General features: G+C 37.3%; 1 protein-coding gene across 1 annotated transcript in view; it reads right to left on the bottom strand.

The window, feature by feature from the left end:
- Window positions 1-16,710, bottom strand: part of KIF14 (kinesin family member 14) — a 71,274-nt gene that overhangs the window by 27,672 nt on the left and 26,892 nt on the right. Inside the window, exons 13-19 of the mRNA XM_006892114.1 lie at window positions 16,024-16,208; window positions 13,658-13,760; window positions 11,539-11,699; window positions 9,306-9,453; window positions 8,647-8,799; window positions 6,852-6,978; window positions 723-816 (exon numbers count right to left, since the gene is read on the bottom strand). Coding sequence (XP_006892176.1) covers window positions 723-816; window positions 6,852-6,978; window positions 8,647-8,799; window positions 9,306-9,453; window positions 11,539-11,699; window positions 13,658-13,760; window positions 16,024-16,208 — 971 coding nt within the window. The remainder of the gene's footprint in view (window positions 1-722; window positions 817-6,851; window positions 6,979-8,646; window positions 8,800-9,305; window positions 9,454-11,538; window positions 11,700-13,657; window positions 13,761-16,023; window positions 16,209-16,710) is intronic.

Below are 16,710 nucleotides of genomic sequence, written 5' to 3'. Positions count from 1 at the left end.
ATGAAGCTCAACTATACTCTTCCCATTCCCTATGATTCTTATTTCCATTAATTCTTCTGTCTTCCCTCTTCTTGTCTTCTGAAGAGTCACTCATTCTCACTGTCATCGAGTCAACTGTGACTCATAGCAACCCTTCCTTGGGTTTCTGAAGCTGTAAATCTTAATGGGAGGTGAATGTTGATCTTCCTCTCATGGAGCAGCTGGATGATTCGAACCTCTGAAGACACTGCCTTCTGGTTATCAGTGCAACATACTACAGACTACACCACTAGAGCACCTTTCTGAACTTCATCCTTTTTGAGTGTAAGTGGCTGACTATTCTCAGAAATAGTTGCCCCCTTGGTGTTACTGTTCGCCTCGGGGTCAGTTTATTGCTCAGCTGAAAGCTGAGGCACAGGGGTGAGTTTTACTCCATGTTCAAAGGAAGACTAAAGGTCATTGTTTCAGAGGTTCGACCAGATTTTAGAAAACTATAAAGTTTTCAAAACATTTGAAATGATTTTGTTTATAAAGTATGTTAGTATGTTAACTGTTGAAAGCTATTTTTACTCTAGAATAAGCTTTGAAGAAGTAGCTTTAATATTTCCTTAGAAGTTGACCCTTGCCTTTTTGCAGCCAAGCATTATTAGAGGACTTTGACATTAGTGAAACTAATTCTTTAAAAATATATGAAAATAGTTTAAACCAAATAGTACTTTACAATTAATATAATAATTACCCACCTGCCAAAAACAAAGTATTTTCTTAATTTGTTGCTGATGGCATTGGCTTCCTGAATCATCACTGAGAGTTTCATGGAGCTCCAATTTGGCTGAACTAACACAGAGAAGATTCAAAATACATTTATGAGCACGAACATATTTCTCTAGGCTGAACAAGTGACAAAAACAAATAATAAGTTTACATGAACAGTTTTAATATTTTGCAGAAAGAAAAAAGTGCTTCTTATGTAACTTCTTCAAACATTATTGGTGAAATAAAATATTCTTCATATAAACTGAGGATTTCACTTGTGGTAAAATGGGGGAGGGGAAGTCCAACTATTTATACTGAAAGAATAAAAGATTTAGTAAGAAAGGAAACAATAAAGACAACGTTTTTCTTTCTAATTTCTTGTAAAGTTTTCTTTTTTTGTAGTTTCCAGTTTTGTTAGTTCCTTATTCCTAATTCCTTTAAACTATGAGGTAAAGTATACTATATACTATATAGGATCACCATTTATTTCCCTTAATTTTAAACTTACATATGAATTTTGCAAAAAGTGAAAAGTGAACTATTTAGTCTATAATTTCATTTTTCCTAATTTGGGATTAATATTTTATCATAAATAGTTTCTGTTTTATTCAGTCACACTTATACCCAGAATGCCAATTAAAAGAAAAAACAAAACCCCTCACTTTTTCAGAAGCATAAAGCTCACCTTCACATACATTAAAAAAGCAAAGATTTATTGCAAGGCACTGCATCCCAGGCCCAAACAGGAATAAAAAGGTGTATTAATACAACTTACCTCTTTAATCAAATATAAATATTATTCATACTACTCTCCTTGCTGAAATATGTCAATTGGTATTATCAATTCCTGGGGCCTTGTTTTTGCCAATTCCTTCTGTGAAGCTTGAAAATCCTCCTTCATTACCATAGGCTCTTGATCATATGTTGTCTCATGAATTTCTTCTGTGTCAGCCAGTTCTTTTTGGTATGGTTCCTCTGTATACTCCCTTCCATCTTCTTTTGATGCCCTGGGTCATTCAACATTTTGCCTTCAGCATCTTTAAGTGTTACAACTGGGGGCTTAAATTTGTTCTTCAGTTCCTACAGCTTAAGAAATGATGAGTTCATCCCTTTTGATTTTCTGACTCCAGCTCCTTGCACATGTCATTATAATACTTCCTTTGTCTTCCCATGCTGCTTTTTGAAATTCTGTTCGGCTTCTTAACATCTTGATTTCTTTCCTTTGCTTTGGCTTCTCAGCATTGTAGTGCAATATTCAGTCTTTTCTGACATCCATCTCGGTCTTTTCTTTCTCCTCTGTGCAGTGACTTTTTGCATTTTTCATTAATGACACTCTTGATATCCTCCCACAGCTCATCTAGTTTTTGCTCATTAGTGCTCAAGGCTTCAAACCTGTTCCTGAGATGGTCTTTAAATTCTGGTGGGACAGACTTGAGGTCAAACTTTAGTTCTTACGAATTTGATTTTTTAGCTTCTGTTTGAACTTGCATATAAGTAGTTGATGGTCTGTTCCACAATCAGCACCAGGCCTCATTTTCACAGCTGATTGTGAGCTTATCCAATGATTTTTTTTTCCCCACAGATGTAGTCAATCTGATTCCTGTGTAGACCATCAGGTAAAGTCCATGTGTACAGTTGCCATTTATGTTTCTTATAAAAGGTGTTTGTAGAGAATAGGTTATTGATTGTGTAGAATTCTGTCATTCTGTCTCCAGCCTCATTTCTATCACTAAGTGCATAATTTCCAAATTGGAATATCAACTGACATATTTGAACAAACAGATGCCACCCTGAATGTCCTCACCGGGTTATGCCAAAAAATCTGGAGGACGAGTACCTGGCCAACTTAATAGAAGAGATCTGTGTTTATTCCCATTTCAAAACACGGTGACCCAACAGAGTGTGGAAATTATTGAAAGATATCAGCAACATCACATGCAAGCAAGATTCTGCTGAAGATTATCCAGAAACAACTGCAAAATCACATCAGCAGCGAATTACCAAACATACAGGCTGGACGTAGAAGAGGACGGGGCACAAGGGACATCACAGTCAAAGTTAGATGGCTCTTGGCCAAAAGCAGAGAGTATCAGAGGAATACCAGTATTTCACTGACTATGCAAAGGAATTTGACTGTGTAGATCACAACAAATTCTGGCTAACCTTGAGAAGGATGGGAATACCAGAACACTTAAATGTGCTCATGCAAAACCTATCCCTGGAATAGGAAGCAGTAGTTAGAACACAGCAGGGAAATACTGCATGTTTCTGAATTAGGAAATGTGTGCATCAAGGATGCATCTTATCTCTATGCCTTTTCAATCTATATGCAGATAATTTGGGAGGCTGGACTCTATGAGGAGGAATGTGGCATCAGGACTGAAAGAAGTTTTCTCAACAACATGCATTATGCAGATGACACAACTTTGCTTGGTGAAACTGAAGAGGACATAAGGTGTTTGCTGCAGAAGGTCAAGGACTTTAGTCTTCAATATGGATTGAGGCTCACCATCAAGAAAACAAAGCTTGTCACTACTGTAGGCCTAGCAGCAGCTTCATGACAAAGAAAAAATTGAGGTTGCTAACTTCAGCTTGCTTGTTGGCACAATCAACACTTTTGGCACTAGCAGTCAGGAAATCAAAAGACAAATTGCACTGGGAAAGTATGCTGTCAGGGACCTCTCCAAAGTACTCAAGATATCAGGCTGGAGAACAAGTTGTGCCTGAAGAAAGCCATGGTACTTGCAGTGTACTAGAAGGCTGAACAATGACTAAGAATGATAGAAGAATTGATGCCTTTGAGCTGTGGTGTTGAAGAGTGTTGAATATACCATGGACTGCCAGGAGAACAAACAGGTCTGTCATGGAGAGGGTGAAACCAGGCTGCTCCCTGGAGACAAGGATTCTGAGGCTCCATCTCACATATTTTGGACACAGGGCCAGGAGGGATCAGTCCTTGGAGAGAGATATCATGCTTGGAAGGGTAGAGGAACAGCATAGGAGAGGAAGACCCAAGATAAGATGGATTGACTCAGTGACTGGAGAAATGGGATTAGGTCTGTTGCAGATGAGATTGGCTCAGGATAGGGAAGGCTTCAGAGCTGATATGCAGAGGGTCACTATAAGTCGCAGGCAACTCAATGGCACATAACAACAACAAACTATCCTTGCTAAAATATTAAGGCTGAATCTGATAGGCCTGCGGATCCAATTATTGTTTAATTGGGGACTCATGAACAAAGGAGTCTATTGAGGAACACTGCAGAGATACAATAAGTAAAATCCAGAATTGGGGGTATTCTTCCACAAATAAATGACAAGTAGACGGGAAGACAAGAGAAGGGGAAGGATCCTTATGACAGGGTAAAACAGGAGGGAAGGTGGGGAAGGAAAGAGAAAAAGAAGGTACACATTAAGAGAGGCTTCGGTGATATAAAATGCCATGTGTGGACTAAATAAACCAAATGTAGTAACATATTTACAGAATAACTGAGATGTAAATATGGAATAGATATTTCATGAGTATCTCAAACTCTCATTGCCATCAAGTCAGAACCAACTCTTTGCTAACTCTCCCATGTAGTTTCAGAGGTTGTAATCTGAACAGGAGGAGACTGCCCATCTTTATCCCCAAGGGCCACAAGTGGATTCACACTGCCAGACAGACGCTGCCTTTTGGTTAGTAGTGCAACTCCCTACAGATTACCAGCAGATCCAACATGAATGATTTAAGAAATCATTAATATTTTCAGATGTTGTAAGGAGGGACAGGTCCTTAGAGAGGGACATCATGCTTGGGAGGGTGGAGGGACAGTACAGGAGGGGAAGGCCCTCTATGAGGTGGATTGATTCGGTGACTGGGGTAAATCAGGATGGGTGTGTCAGAGGCAGTGCGATTGGCACAGGATAGAGCAGGGTTTAGGGCTGTTGTACATAGGGTCGCTATGAGTCGCAAGTGACTCGATGGCACATAACAATAACAACAGTAATAATAAGGATTTCAGTCTAGAGACTAAGGTACACCTGATCCAGGCCATGGTCTTTGAAATCACTTGCTATGCATAAGAGAGCTAGACAATGTCTAGGGATGATAGAAGGAGAATTGATGCCTTTGAGCTGTGGTGCTGGAGATGAGTATCGCATATACCATGGACTGCTAAGAAAACAAACAGGTTCTTCCTGGAGAGGGTTAAACTGAGCTGCTCCTTGGAGGCAAGCATTATGAAGCTTTGTTTGACATATTTTGGACATGTTGCCAGGAGGGACCAGTCCTTGGAAAGGGACATGCTTGGGAGGGTGGAGGGACAGCGCAGGAGAGGAAGACCCTCGATGGGAAGGATTGATTCAGTGACTGAGGTAATGGGGATAGATGTGTCAGAGACAATAAGACTGGCACATGATAGAGCAGGATTAGGGCTGTTGTACATAGGATCGCTATGAGTCGCAGGCGAGTCAACAGCAAATAACAACAAGAAGAAGTAATAATAGTGGTTATGCTTATCGGAGTGGAAAAAGAAAGATAAGACAGTCTTCATCTAAATTAGATATACAATGAAGATATACAATCTGGGATTTCCTTCAGAATGGTTCTGGTGGCTTAGTGGAGAAGAGTTGTGCTGCCAACCCAAAGGCAGATGGATCAAATCCACCAGCTGCTCATATGTGATAATAATAGTGGTTATGCTAAAAAGAGTGAGAAAGACAGATAGTCCTTATTTAAACTAAAGATAGACAGTGAAGACACACAATCTAGGATTTTCTTTAGAATGGTTCAGGAAGTCCAGTGGTTGATAAAACTGAAACAAGATTCAACATGCACCAATAACCATTGAAGTTAAATAATATATATGCAAGGATTTTTTTTAACTCAAATTCTCTACTTTAGCAGTTTGTGTGAGATTGTCCATAAGGGAATAGGGGAAGGGGAGAAGGTTTATACTTAAAACATGCTGTGGTCTGCATGGAAACATGAAGAACTTTTTTTTTAAAGTCTAAGTCTAAAATGAAACAGACTACTCAATGAATAAGTACAATCTATGCCACGGTCTTCACAATTACTTGCTATGCATCAGAGAGCTGGACAATGGCTAAGGATGACAGAAGAATATTGAGTCATGGTCCTGCAGAAGAGTGTTGAACATACCATGGACCGCCAAGAGAACAAACATGTCTATCCTGGAGAGGGTGAAACCAGTTTGTTTTCTCCTTGCAGGGTAGGATTTTGAAGCTTCATCTCACATACTTTGGGCACCAAAGGGAGGACTCCCAGGAGGGACTGATCCTTGGACATCATGCTTGGAAGGGTGGAGGGACAGTGCAGGAGAGGAAGGCCCCGGATGAGAGGACTGGGTAATGGGGGTAGGAGTGTTAGTTAGTAAGACTAGCACAGGGTAGGGCAGGCTTCAGAGCTGTTTTACATAGGTTTGCTTTGAGTCACAGGTGATTCAATGGCACATAACAACAACATATAAAATAGGGAACTTTAGTGGCCTAGTGGTAAGCAGCTGCGCTGCAACCCAAAGACTCAAATCCCCCAGCTGCTCCACAAAAAAGATGGGTAATCTCCTCCTTTGCAATAAATTGCCTCTCAAAACCCACTGGAGAGTCAACTATGGGTTGGTTCTGATTCCGTGGCATATACAACAACAACAACATAAACAAAATAAGAGTTGTCATAATGTATCACAATTATAAAACATGTTATATGTTAAAATAATGCTTGGAATTTTATTTACTATTTTGCTTATGTTCTAAAAAGGGAGCTCTGGTGGCCTAATGGCAAGAAATTGGGCTGCAATCCCAAAGTCACATGGTGTGAATCCATCAGCTGCTCCACGGGATAAGGATGGGCAATCTCTTCCCCTGCAATTAATTGACTCTGAAAACCCACTGGAGGGTCAGCTATGGATTGGTTCCTACTTGACAGCACACAACAATATGTTTTAAAAACAAAATATCATAAATAGTCACAAAAATGTTACTTTTATTTAGCAACATTTAGATTAAAGCATTTTACATGTATACAAAAACAACTAAATTCGAACATCTTAGTAAGTACAGTACATAAAACAACATATATAATATTGGCAAGTAACAGCTGAAATAATTACATTTACCTGTAAATGTTTTATTCCTATTATTCCGATTTTGCTCTAAAATCTGTACTTCTTTAGCAATTTTTTGCTTTTCAGCTTCTAAAGCTTCTAAAATTCTTGCATGACGGATGCTGTGATCTTCCAAGGCCTAATTGATATAGAACCATATATGAGAATATGCAAAGAAAAAAACCAGATTGATACTGGTACAATTATAATTAAATTTTTTTATAGTATGTCTTATTAAACACCAATAATTTTTAGTAATTTGTAAGATTTCTTTTAAAAGAACTGATTGCCTATTACAAAGTTAGAAATTTTTTATTAGCCTTTTTCTTCTCCTTAGTAGTAAAAAAACTGAACAAAATAAAACAAGAAAACTGTTCCAAAACTCCACAGTCAGGAATAGTTACTAAGAAGTCAAATTTTAAAAGTCAAAAATGTTTGATGCAAATAAGTCTTATACCTTTCTTTTAAGAGTTAAGTAATACAACAGTTTTTTCTACTAAATTTTTTTAAGTAGTTCACTAACAAGTTTGTATCCTAGAGTTAGCTTATAAATACACTGTCACTATGTATCAATAAAGGTACAGTTCAAATTCACCAGCTGTTCCACAGCAGACAGATGAACAATCCCCTTGTGTGCAATTTATTGACTCTGAACCCACTGAAGGGTCAGCTATGAGTTGGTTCCAGCTGGACAGCACACAACAACAGCATGTATTGGGGTAATACTTAGTATAGTGTTTGGGGTAACAGTTTTTTTCCACACATCAATCTCTAAATTTAGGAAAAAGAAATAAAATTGCTGAGTTAAGCCTTGAGATATAAAAATTCCAAATGCAGCTAAGAGCTGTGGTTCTCAGACTTGAATACTCAACGAAACCACCCAGGGTGGATTATGGGCTCCACTCCCAGAGTTTCTGATTCACCAGGTTGAGATTAGAGGCTGAGAGTTTTCATTTCTTGCTAGTTTCCAGGTTATGTTGATGCTGCTTAACTAGCGCTCACACTTTTGAGAACCACTCATCAAGAGAAAGAATGGCCTAAAAGTTGGTAGTAAAGCGACCAAAGGTATTCATATGTTGATATTTCTGGTTTTATTCTTTGGTCTTGAAAACTTGGATAATATGAGTCTGTCCCTAAAAGATGCCTCTAACCTCAGTCAACCGAGAGAACAAGGTTACGTGAATTCCTTAGGAAACCGCCTGCTTGTTCCTCTTTTCCCACAAGTAGAAAATGCTTCATTTTGGCTGGGACCTGGTATAAAGGTTGTGCTGTTTCTTTCATATGTTGCTCCTGTGTTATTTCACTCCTTTAAATGATCTGGCATGACTAACCAGGGAACCCTCGTGGCTGGCGCAAAGGGAGTTACACTGATAACCGAGGGCACTGCCTTTCTGGAGGTTTGAATCCACCAGCCAGAAAGATAGTCTATCTCCTTCCATGCTTTTCACAGCCTCCAGAAACCTGAAGGATCATCTATGAGTTGATTCTAACTCAATAGCTATGAGTCTTGGCATGACCATAGGATATTTCCTATAAAAAAGAAAACAGTATGGAATGGTACAAACTGGAATTAGTAGGTCCTTTCAAAATGTCTGCATGATGATTTTTTTTTTATGATATTTTGTAGGGAATAGATCTATGAGCAGTACCCAGAAGACGAGACAAGCTTTTAGAGAAGAGAACACCTTCTCAACTGGAGACTTGGATATGGCTATTTCCTGTCAATGTACATAAAGTTGCAAATGAAAGAATTTAAAAATCCAGTTTCTACTAAGAATTGAGCAAACTACCTACTGAATGAAATTACCTGTTTTGTAGCTAAAGTCTCCATCTCTAATCGCTTTTTGTTCACATATATTTCCTGTTCCAGGTGCTGTTTTGCTTTTTCTAATTCCTCGATTTTGTGATTAGCCTTTTGGTTATTTATTTCCTGCATTTTCTTCCTTTGGCATTCTTCTTCCTTTAGAACAACATAAGAGAAAACTCGGGCAAAAAAAGCAAAGCATTTATCAAAATGGTACCCTAAAATACAAACATCCTTTTTTAATCAATATTTGATAAGCATAACTATTATTGAGGGGTATAATTCAATACACCAGAAACTGACTTATGAGAAACTTGCCAAGAGCTTCTTATGCTATAGCAGTTTAATTAAACACATATCACTAATCAAATATTTTAGGATGATATCTCCCAAAGGGGCTGCTGAGAACAGAAGACTACTGGTAAACCATGGGCTGAGTTACCTGTCCAGAGGACAGAAACATCTATAACTTCCAATAGTTATTATCTATCTATGAACCACTTGGTTTCCAAAGTAAAATCAGACCCAAACTCATTGTGAACTTCACTCCCTAATGGTTAATACACAACCAGTTAGTTCCTTTTCAGGGACATAATTTACAGCTAGCAACACATTAATTGGGTACACCATCACTGAAAGAATAAATCAATTCTGCCTTTTACCAATTCTGCTTCCAGTGCTTTTATTTTGCTTTCATATGCATATTTCTGAGATGAAAGCTCTTGCTGTGCCATTTCTTTTGCAATTTGGATCCCTTGCATCATTTCTTCCTTTGCTTTCAACCGTGCTTCTTCTATTTCTGCTTCAAGTCTATAAAAGGGCAAAATAATTGCCAGGTCTGTGGTCAAGATAGTTCCACTCATCACAACATATAGATACTCTTCCAAATGTATATTAACTGTAAGACTGTTGGATATTTAAAAAAAAAAAACACACCAAAACACCCACAAATTCATTCTTATCAAGTCAATTCCTACTCCCAGGAAGCCTAGAGGACGTAGTCGAATTGTCCCCTAAGGTCTCCAAGGTGATAATCTTTATGGAAATAGACCATCACATCTTTCACCTGCAGTGAGGCTGAGGAGTTTGAACTATGAACAGATTAAGTCAAAACATTAAACCAGATTTGTCCCCTCATAATAGGTTACATATATAACGATTTCAGAAAATGAAAACATTTTCCTCCCAATAAACTCAATGTTTCAGCAACTACATTTTGTAGATGTTTCCATTCCCAATTTTCCTAGAGAAACCAGTAAGTACGCCAAAACAAAGAGGGCAAAACAGGTTTAGGATTCTAAAAGGTGACAAAGCAGTTAGTCCAGCCACACTGGTCAAACTTGCTGCCTCTTAACACTGCGTCATCAAGCCTTGCTCATTTTATCACCTGAACACTCTTTAAATTTCTCCAGCCACTGGACACTATTAAAAGTTACAATTCATAAATTATAAATAATTTACTTCTACAGCCTCTTAATTTGTTTGGAAGTCTCTAACCTTGCTCTACTCCTGATCCATTCTCCAGTCATAGGTCTTGGTGGTCTTGCTAAAAATAGGATGCAGCTCCTATCTGTCTCCTTAAACTTGCTTAATGACTCCCACATCCTTTAAGATAAAACCTCGTCTCTTTAGTACTATTTTTATTTGTACTTTACAGAAATGATAAAAGCCAGAAATTGTAAAATACTCCATGAGCTAAAACTAGGGCAAAAGGAAAAATAGTGCATTCCCTATGGATTAAATTGTGTGTCCCTCTCAGACACTTCTGTAACTTCTCTTTCCCATAGCTATTGTCTACAAACCACCTTTGAGTTAACAGTGCAAATCCTTTCTAACTATACCACCAGAAAGCTCCCTTTTATATATTTACCACTGAATAAAAAATATAAAGCAATGAGGAGTTGCTTGCTTCTAACTTAGTTACTAATGTAGATACTTGATATTTAAGTAAATACATTTCTTCCCCTCGTCCCTAAATATGAAGAACATATTTGTATTGTTAACTCTTACAGTCAGCTGGACTATGAGAAATGTCCTAGTTATTTTGACAGGGTCTGTTGTTTGAATACTACTACAATTAGTAAGAATTCATCGCCTAGAGGCACAGTGGTTAAGCACAAACTTGCCAGCCTCTCTGAGGGAGAAAAGAAGTGGTAGTCTGTTTTCTATAAAGATCGCTACTTTGGAAAGTCTATCAAGTAGTTTCACTCTATTCTTTAGAGTCCTTATGAATTTGTATCAACTCAATGGCAATCGGTTTGTTTTCAGGGGAGACTATGAGGAGTTACAGTGTTCTAGCGGTTAAGGAATTGTGCTGCCACCCTAAAGACAGGTGGTTTGAATCCAGTAGTGATCAGCTGCTGTGGGAGAAAGATGGGCAATATAAAAGTTATATACAAGTTATAGCCACTGAAAACTGACCGGAGGGTCAGCAGTAAGATGGATCTCACTAAAGGATGAGTTTTGAAAGGATTTATAGGAGGTGTACCTGTGGCACAGTGTTTTCCAGGCTGTACTGCTACTACAGGTACTCTCAGAGAAAGATGGGCATTCTCCTCCTGAAACACTTATAACCTCAAAAATCTAATTGAAAGTTGTCACACCTCAGGATTGAGACTCCACAGTAGTGGGCTTAGGTTCATTACTTAAAGAATGAAAAGGATAGACGTAAATAAATAATGAAATGGAGAGAGGTAAAAATTGAGAAAAAAACACCTACCAGGCACTTGTAAAACTGCCTGATCATTACTTACAACATCTACTGTACCAAGGAAAGGGATTTGATTATAACAAACACCCAAAGAATGAAGTCCTGGAATCCAGTGCAATGTGATGAACTCCCTCTTACCGGCCTCTCATATACACTTACTATTTCACAGCAACATTAATACTTACTGTGATCTCTGTGCCATGAGCAACTCATTCTTTGCATATTCAAAGTCTTTTGGACCCTCACTTATAAAAGTATCTCGACAGGATGGTCTCTTGCCTTTCTGGACTTCCACTGGATGATTGAATCTAAAATAATGATCTCCTCCAAGAATCACCCGGTCACCCTAAAGCATATCAATAATAAAAAATTTATTCATTAAAGTGAGTTTAAATAAAATGCGATAAATGGTTATGTCCAATAATTCTATGAAGTCTAGTATTACTAATGATAAATATAAAAAGATTTATAGTAACATTTAAGTACTTTCTGTAGGCCAAGTCCTGTACAATAAGTACATTGTTTCTTCATTATGTCTCTAAAGAACTCAATGAGATTCATACCATTATTCTACTTTTTAGAAACAGGTAAATAGAGCAGAGTTTAATAGTAACAATGACACAATCTTGAGAGCTTAGTATTTGTAGGTACTGTGCTAAAAGCTACATATGACTTAATATCTCCTTTGATCCTCTCAGCAAGCTGGAAAGGTAGAGCCCTACCCCTCCCTATCACTGTTAAATACATATAAACATGTGAACTCTGGATTATTGCCATGGCTGATTCGAACTGGTAAACGAGTGCCACCTTTAGGTTAGCTGCACAACTCCCTACAGACTAGGTCATCAGGGCTCCCTCTATTTAATATTGCCCAAAGTAGAACGCCTTTGAAAGAATTTTGCATAATCACATCAGGAAACAATCACATGCCAGCCTGTCATGGGCAAACTGAAACGTACAGTCAATATATACATGCTGATGTTGTCATTATGTTCTGTTGAGTTGGAACCAACTCATAGCTGACCCTCCAGAAGGTTTTCAAAAGCTTTAATCACACAAGAGGAGAATAGCCATCTCTCTCCCTTGGAGCAGCTGGCAGATGTGAGCTATGGGACTGTGGGTTGGCAGCACAATTCATTACTACTAAACCACTAGAACATGTGTACACACACACACACACACACACACACACACACACATATGATCTATTGCAAGCCAAAGGTGAGTGATTTTAATCTGCGGCCCTCAGGCCTGGTTTTAATTGTTTTTGGTCTAACATTCTTCTAAGTGGTATAGCACTGGTCTGTGCATTGTTGTACAGAGGTAACTCGTGGTTGCTGTGATGCTCAACACTGTGACACTGATGTGTCAAACGCAAGAATGGTGACCCATGGTGGACAGTGTTTGTTGGAGCTTCCTGATTAAAACAAGCTTAGAAGCAGGAATGGTATCCACTTCCAGAATAGCTTGCCTCCAGAAACTCTATGAACCTGGAGAAAGGATGAAAGTTATACAAGTATTCAAGTCTTTCGTTCATAGGGTCACTATGAGTCATCTACGACTTGACGGCATTTAACAACAACAATTATTATTAATAATAAAATTAATAATATATAATATTTCTATATAAATACATGCACAAAAACTCCACAAACCTCAGTCTGTCCATGACAGTTTGGTTTATGATTGCTTTTCCTGATGTAATTATTATAAATTCTTTCAAATGCTTTTGTAATCAAAAGCATTCTAGTTTGGGCAGTGTTTATACAGTCATCCTACTTAAATAAATTGCTAATGGTCATGTTCTTCTTGTTGTATGCTGTCAAGGACTATTTCAATATGGAGTGACTTTACAGGGCATGGTAGAACCACTCCATAGGGTTTCCTGGTTATAATCTTTTAAGGGAGTAAATGGCAAAGTCTTTTCTCCCTTGAAACCACAGATGGTAAAGGAACATTTAACCACTGCATCACCAGAGCTTCTTGCTAAGGATCATACAGATGGCAAATGGCAGAGCAAGGTTTCAACTCTTTCTGTCCCGAATCTAAAACCTAGTTCTTTACTGGATACATACTGTTGTCATCAATGATCTGCTCATCAGGTACCAGTTCAAAAGAATAATTTGAAAGCAAGACAGAGAAAAACTTTTGTCTTTGAATAAAGGAAGTAGTATGTATTAGGAAAAAACAAACAATTTTAAAACTAGGAAAATCCTTAATCTAATTTAACTTCCTTATGGGACTCAATGAAATTAAGTGACTTGTTCAAGGTCAAACAATTTCTTTACACTCTGGTGAACTTACATGATGTAATACGGTGGGTTCCAAGATAAGTTTTCCATTTACATAAGTCTTTGCTTCTCTAACTGGGTTAACACTCACTGTCCCATCAAAATTGTTGATAGTACTGTAAAGATAAGAAACACATTATTTAAAAAAGAAAAAAAGAAACACATTATTTATTGGAGGACACATCAAAAATATGAAGCAGACAACACAGGACAATCCTGTTAAGATTATTTCTTTGGTATTATAATTCAGGTCAATTTGTTATAAAATAATTTTTTTTTTACTTTGTTCTAACTAGATTCTGAAGTTTTAGAGGGGGAAAAAAGGCTAGCCCCTCTAATTCTATTGCATTTTGTATTAAATTCTATTGCATCTATGTATTTTGCTTTGTGGCAATTCTTTTCTATATAGTGTGACTACAATCACTTTTTAATATCTACCCTTGTCCACCCAAAACGAAAAAAAGAAAAAAGAAAAAAGAAGACACAGAAAAGTTCCAAGGGATAATGTTATTAAAATATTAGCAGTAGTTACCCAAGAATGGAACAATTTCACATTTTTCCTTTTCTGTGTTTCTGGTTTTATATACAAGCTTCAATAATGAAAGAAACAACAACCTTTTTTTTTTTTCTCATGAGAAATGGGAAATTCAGAGGAAGAAAAGGGATAAAGTTTTACTCCATCATCTAACTTAACTGAACTCTGACCAGAGGTTCAGTTATGAATGCTACACTTTCACCGATTTATATCCAAAGATCAGGAAAGAAACTCCAGAGAAAGAAGAAAATAGAAGAAAACGCTGAGATCCAACCAAATAAGCTCTGAAAATTGGGTTCTAAAATGTGCTTAAAGAATAATAGTTTAATTAAATCATTTAGAGAAAAGAATAGCTCACCTTCATAGTCCATTTCTCCCACCAATCTAGTATTTTAACCAGGTAAAGAGTTATTTACCTGAAAAAAAATCTTCCCTTTAGTTCTATTTACTTTCCTACTGAAATTCCTTTGTCTACCACTCTGGAACCTTCACAATCTGGCTTCAATGAGTAACCTCCCTTATTCACCACTATTTTCTCACAGGAATTCCACCTTCTACTCAAATATATCTCAAACCTCTCATTGCCGTAAGGTCAGGGCTAAGTTATAGCTGACCCTCCACTGGGTTTCTGAGGCTACAGAGTTCACAGGAGATGACTGCTTTCCCCCAAGCAGCAGCTCGTGGAGTTCAACCACCGAGAGGAACAGCCTTAAGGAGAACAATGTAACTCCCTCCAGACTAGGAGCTGATGAATGTAATAAATGATAAACAGAAAGCCAAGTGAGGGCTTTCTCATCCTTTAATAGATTCTCAACTCTTTGGAAGCTTGTTCTGTACCTTTGCCACTGATGGCAATAATACCTTATTTGTGTCACAGAAAACAGTTATCAGAAGAGCAAAGAGATCTGAGAAACAAAAGGATGTTCTGTACTGGATATAAAGATTTATTATAAAGCTAAAGTAATTAAGACTAGGGCACATCAGAAAGAAGAAACATATTTCCAAATGTTGAAAATGTATTTCTTGAGTTCTACATGGAACCCAAAATGTCTAACAATAAAATCAATAAACTGTTATTATAGATAAGTTCACATATTAGACTAGAATGCCTCAGTAATGAAAACGTAAGAGCATCATGAGGATTAATCTTGTTAACAATAGAGACAATATAAATTATATGCACTACCATCCCACCAACACATTTATTATCATTTCATTCATGTAAAGGTCATTGAAACAAAGTTTCTAAATCTGGCAAACCAACAAAAAATTTCATTAACATGCTAGAAGCTTGTTTTATGCACAGAATTATAATTCTAAGAAGTTTTCTCTCAACCAATAACAGATCAAGACCAAGAAAAAAATAGAAGATTATGTTTTATATTGAGAGTAACTGACCTATATAGCTCCTATAAACACTGAGTATGCCTGTTAGACCAGGTTAAAGAGTTTGAAGAATTCTGTAAAAGAATTAGTATAAACTAAAGCCTCATGTGAACATATCCACAGGGAGGTTTTTTGAGTTTTTTTCAAGGAGACATAAATTTTATTATATTCAGCTATTTTCTGTACAGAGTATAGTGATGCCAGATCAACACGTAAAACAATTATGAATGAAGATCATTCCATTTATTTAATAAGTCTCTTTCCCAAATAAAATATGAAGGAAAGCAACATGTTAGGGTTCCATAAAATTCTTTCAGCTGTTTCCTAATGAATGATGTTTCTAGCATAGGTAAGGCTAAGATGAAAAGTCATAGCATTTTGCTCCTTATCCACGTGTTATCAAGGCATTAAGACTACTGGAAAGTGAACAGGTGTCTTATTTAAGAAGACTAACTTACCAATGATCATCAGCAATCAGCACTCCAGATAACTGAATATCATGGCTAGAGTTGGGTTTATACTTTCCAACTGTGGTTCTTCCTTCTTTTATCATGTACAGCAACATCTCTGACAGCTGAGGATCCTCATTAAGATTGACAAGGTTGGGAAGATGGTTGTCCATTTGAAATGTGATCCCTGCTTTCTAGTTAAAGTCAGAATTTTGTTTTTAAATAAATTAACCTTAACTGTAAAGATAAAATTGCTAGACTTACCTGAAATGTATGATCTAAGTTAAAAATGTGAGTTGTGCTATGTGAAGTCATAATAAGGTTTCTCTTAGAATCTCTTCCTAAGCGTCTCTTCTTGCCTTCCTCATCTCTATCGGCATCTTAGAATCCCACTTGGCTCTTTGCCCTTTACCATCCTTGGTTCATTTGCTTATCAATCGATCACCAAATTACTTATCTTTAGAATGGATTGATTCCCTATCATTGGTTCCTCACTGTCATTATCTTAGTTCAATGTCTTTATCAACACATGAATTACCACTGAACTCTTGGCTCTTGACGGCCTTGTCAATAATTTCTCCTTCATTGAAAGAATCTTTTCTTTTACTTATCCATAATTTTTGGACTCATGTACTTATAACTTGTTAGTCAAATTTGTGTCTTCTAGGTTGCAACACCCCCATGATACATCTTCAA

This window comes from Elephantulus edwardii, unplaced genomic scaffold (assembly GCF_000299155.1).
Source record: "Elephantulus edwardii isolate Elephantulus edwardi_28Jun2011 unplaced genomic scaffold, EleEdw1.0 scaffold00110, whole genome shotgun sequence".
Lineage (NCBI taxonomy): Eukaryota > Metazoa > Chordata > Mammalia > Macroscelidea > Macroscelididae > Elephantulus > Elephantulus edwardii.
The sequence above is the reverse complement of the archived record's forward strand: the minus strand, read 5'-3'. Positions and strand labels throughout refer to the sequence as shown.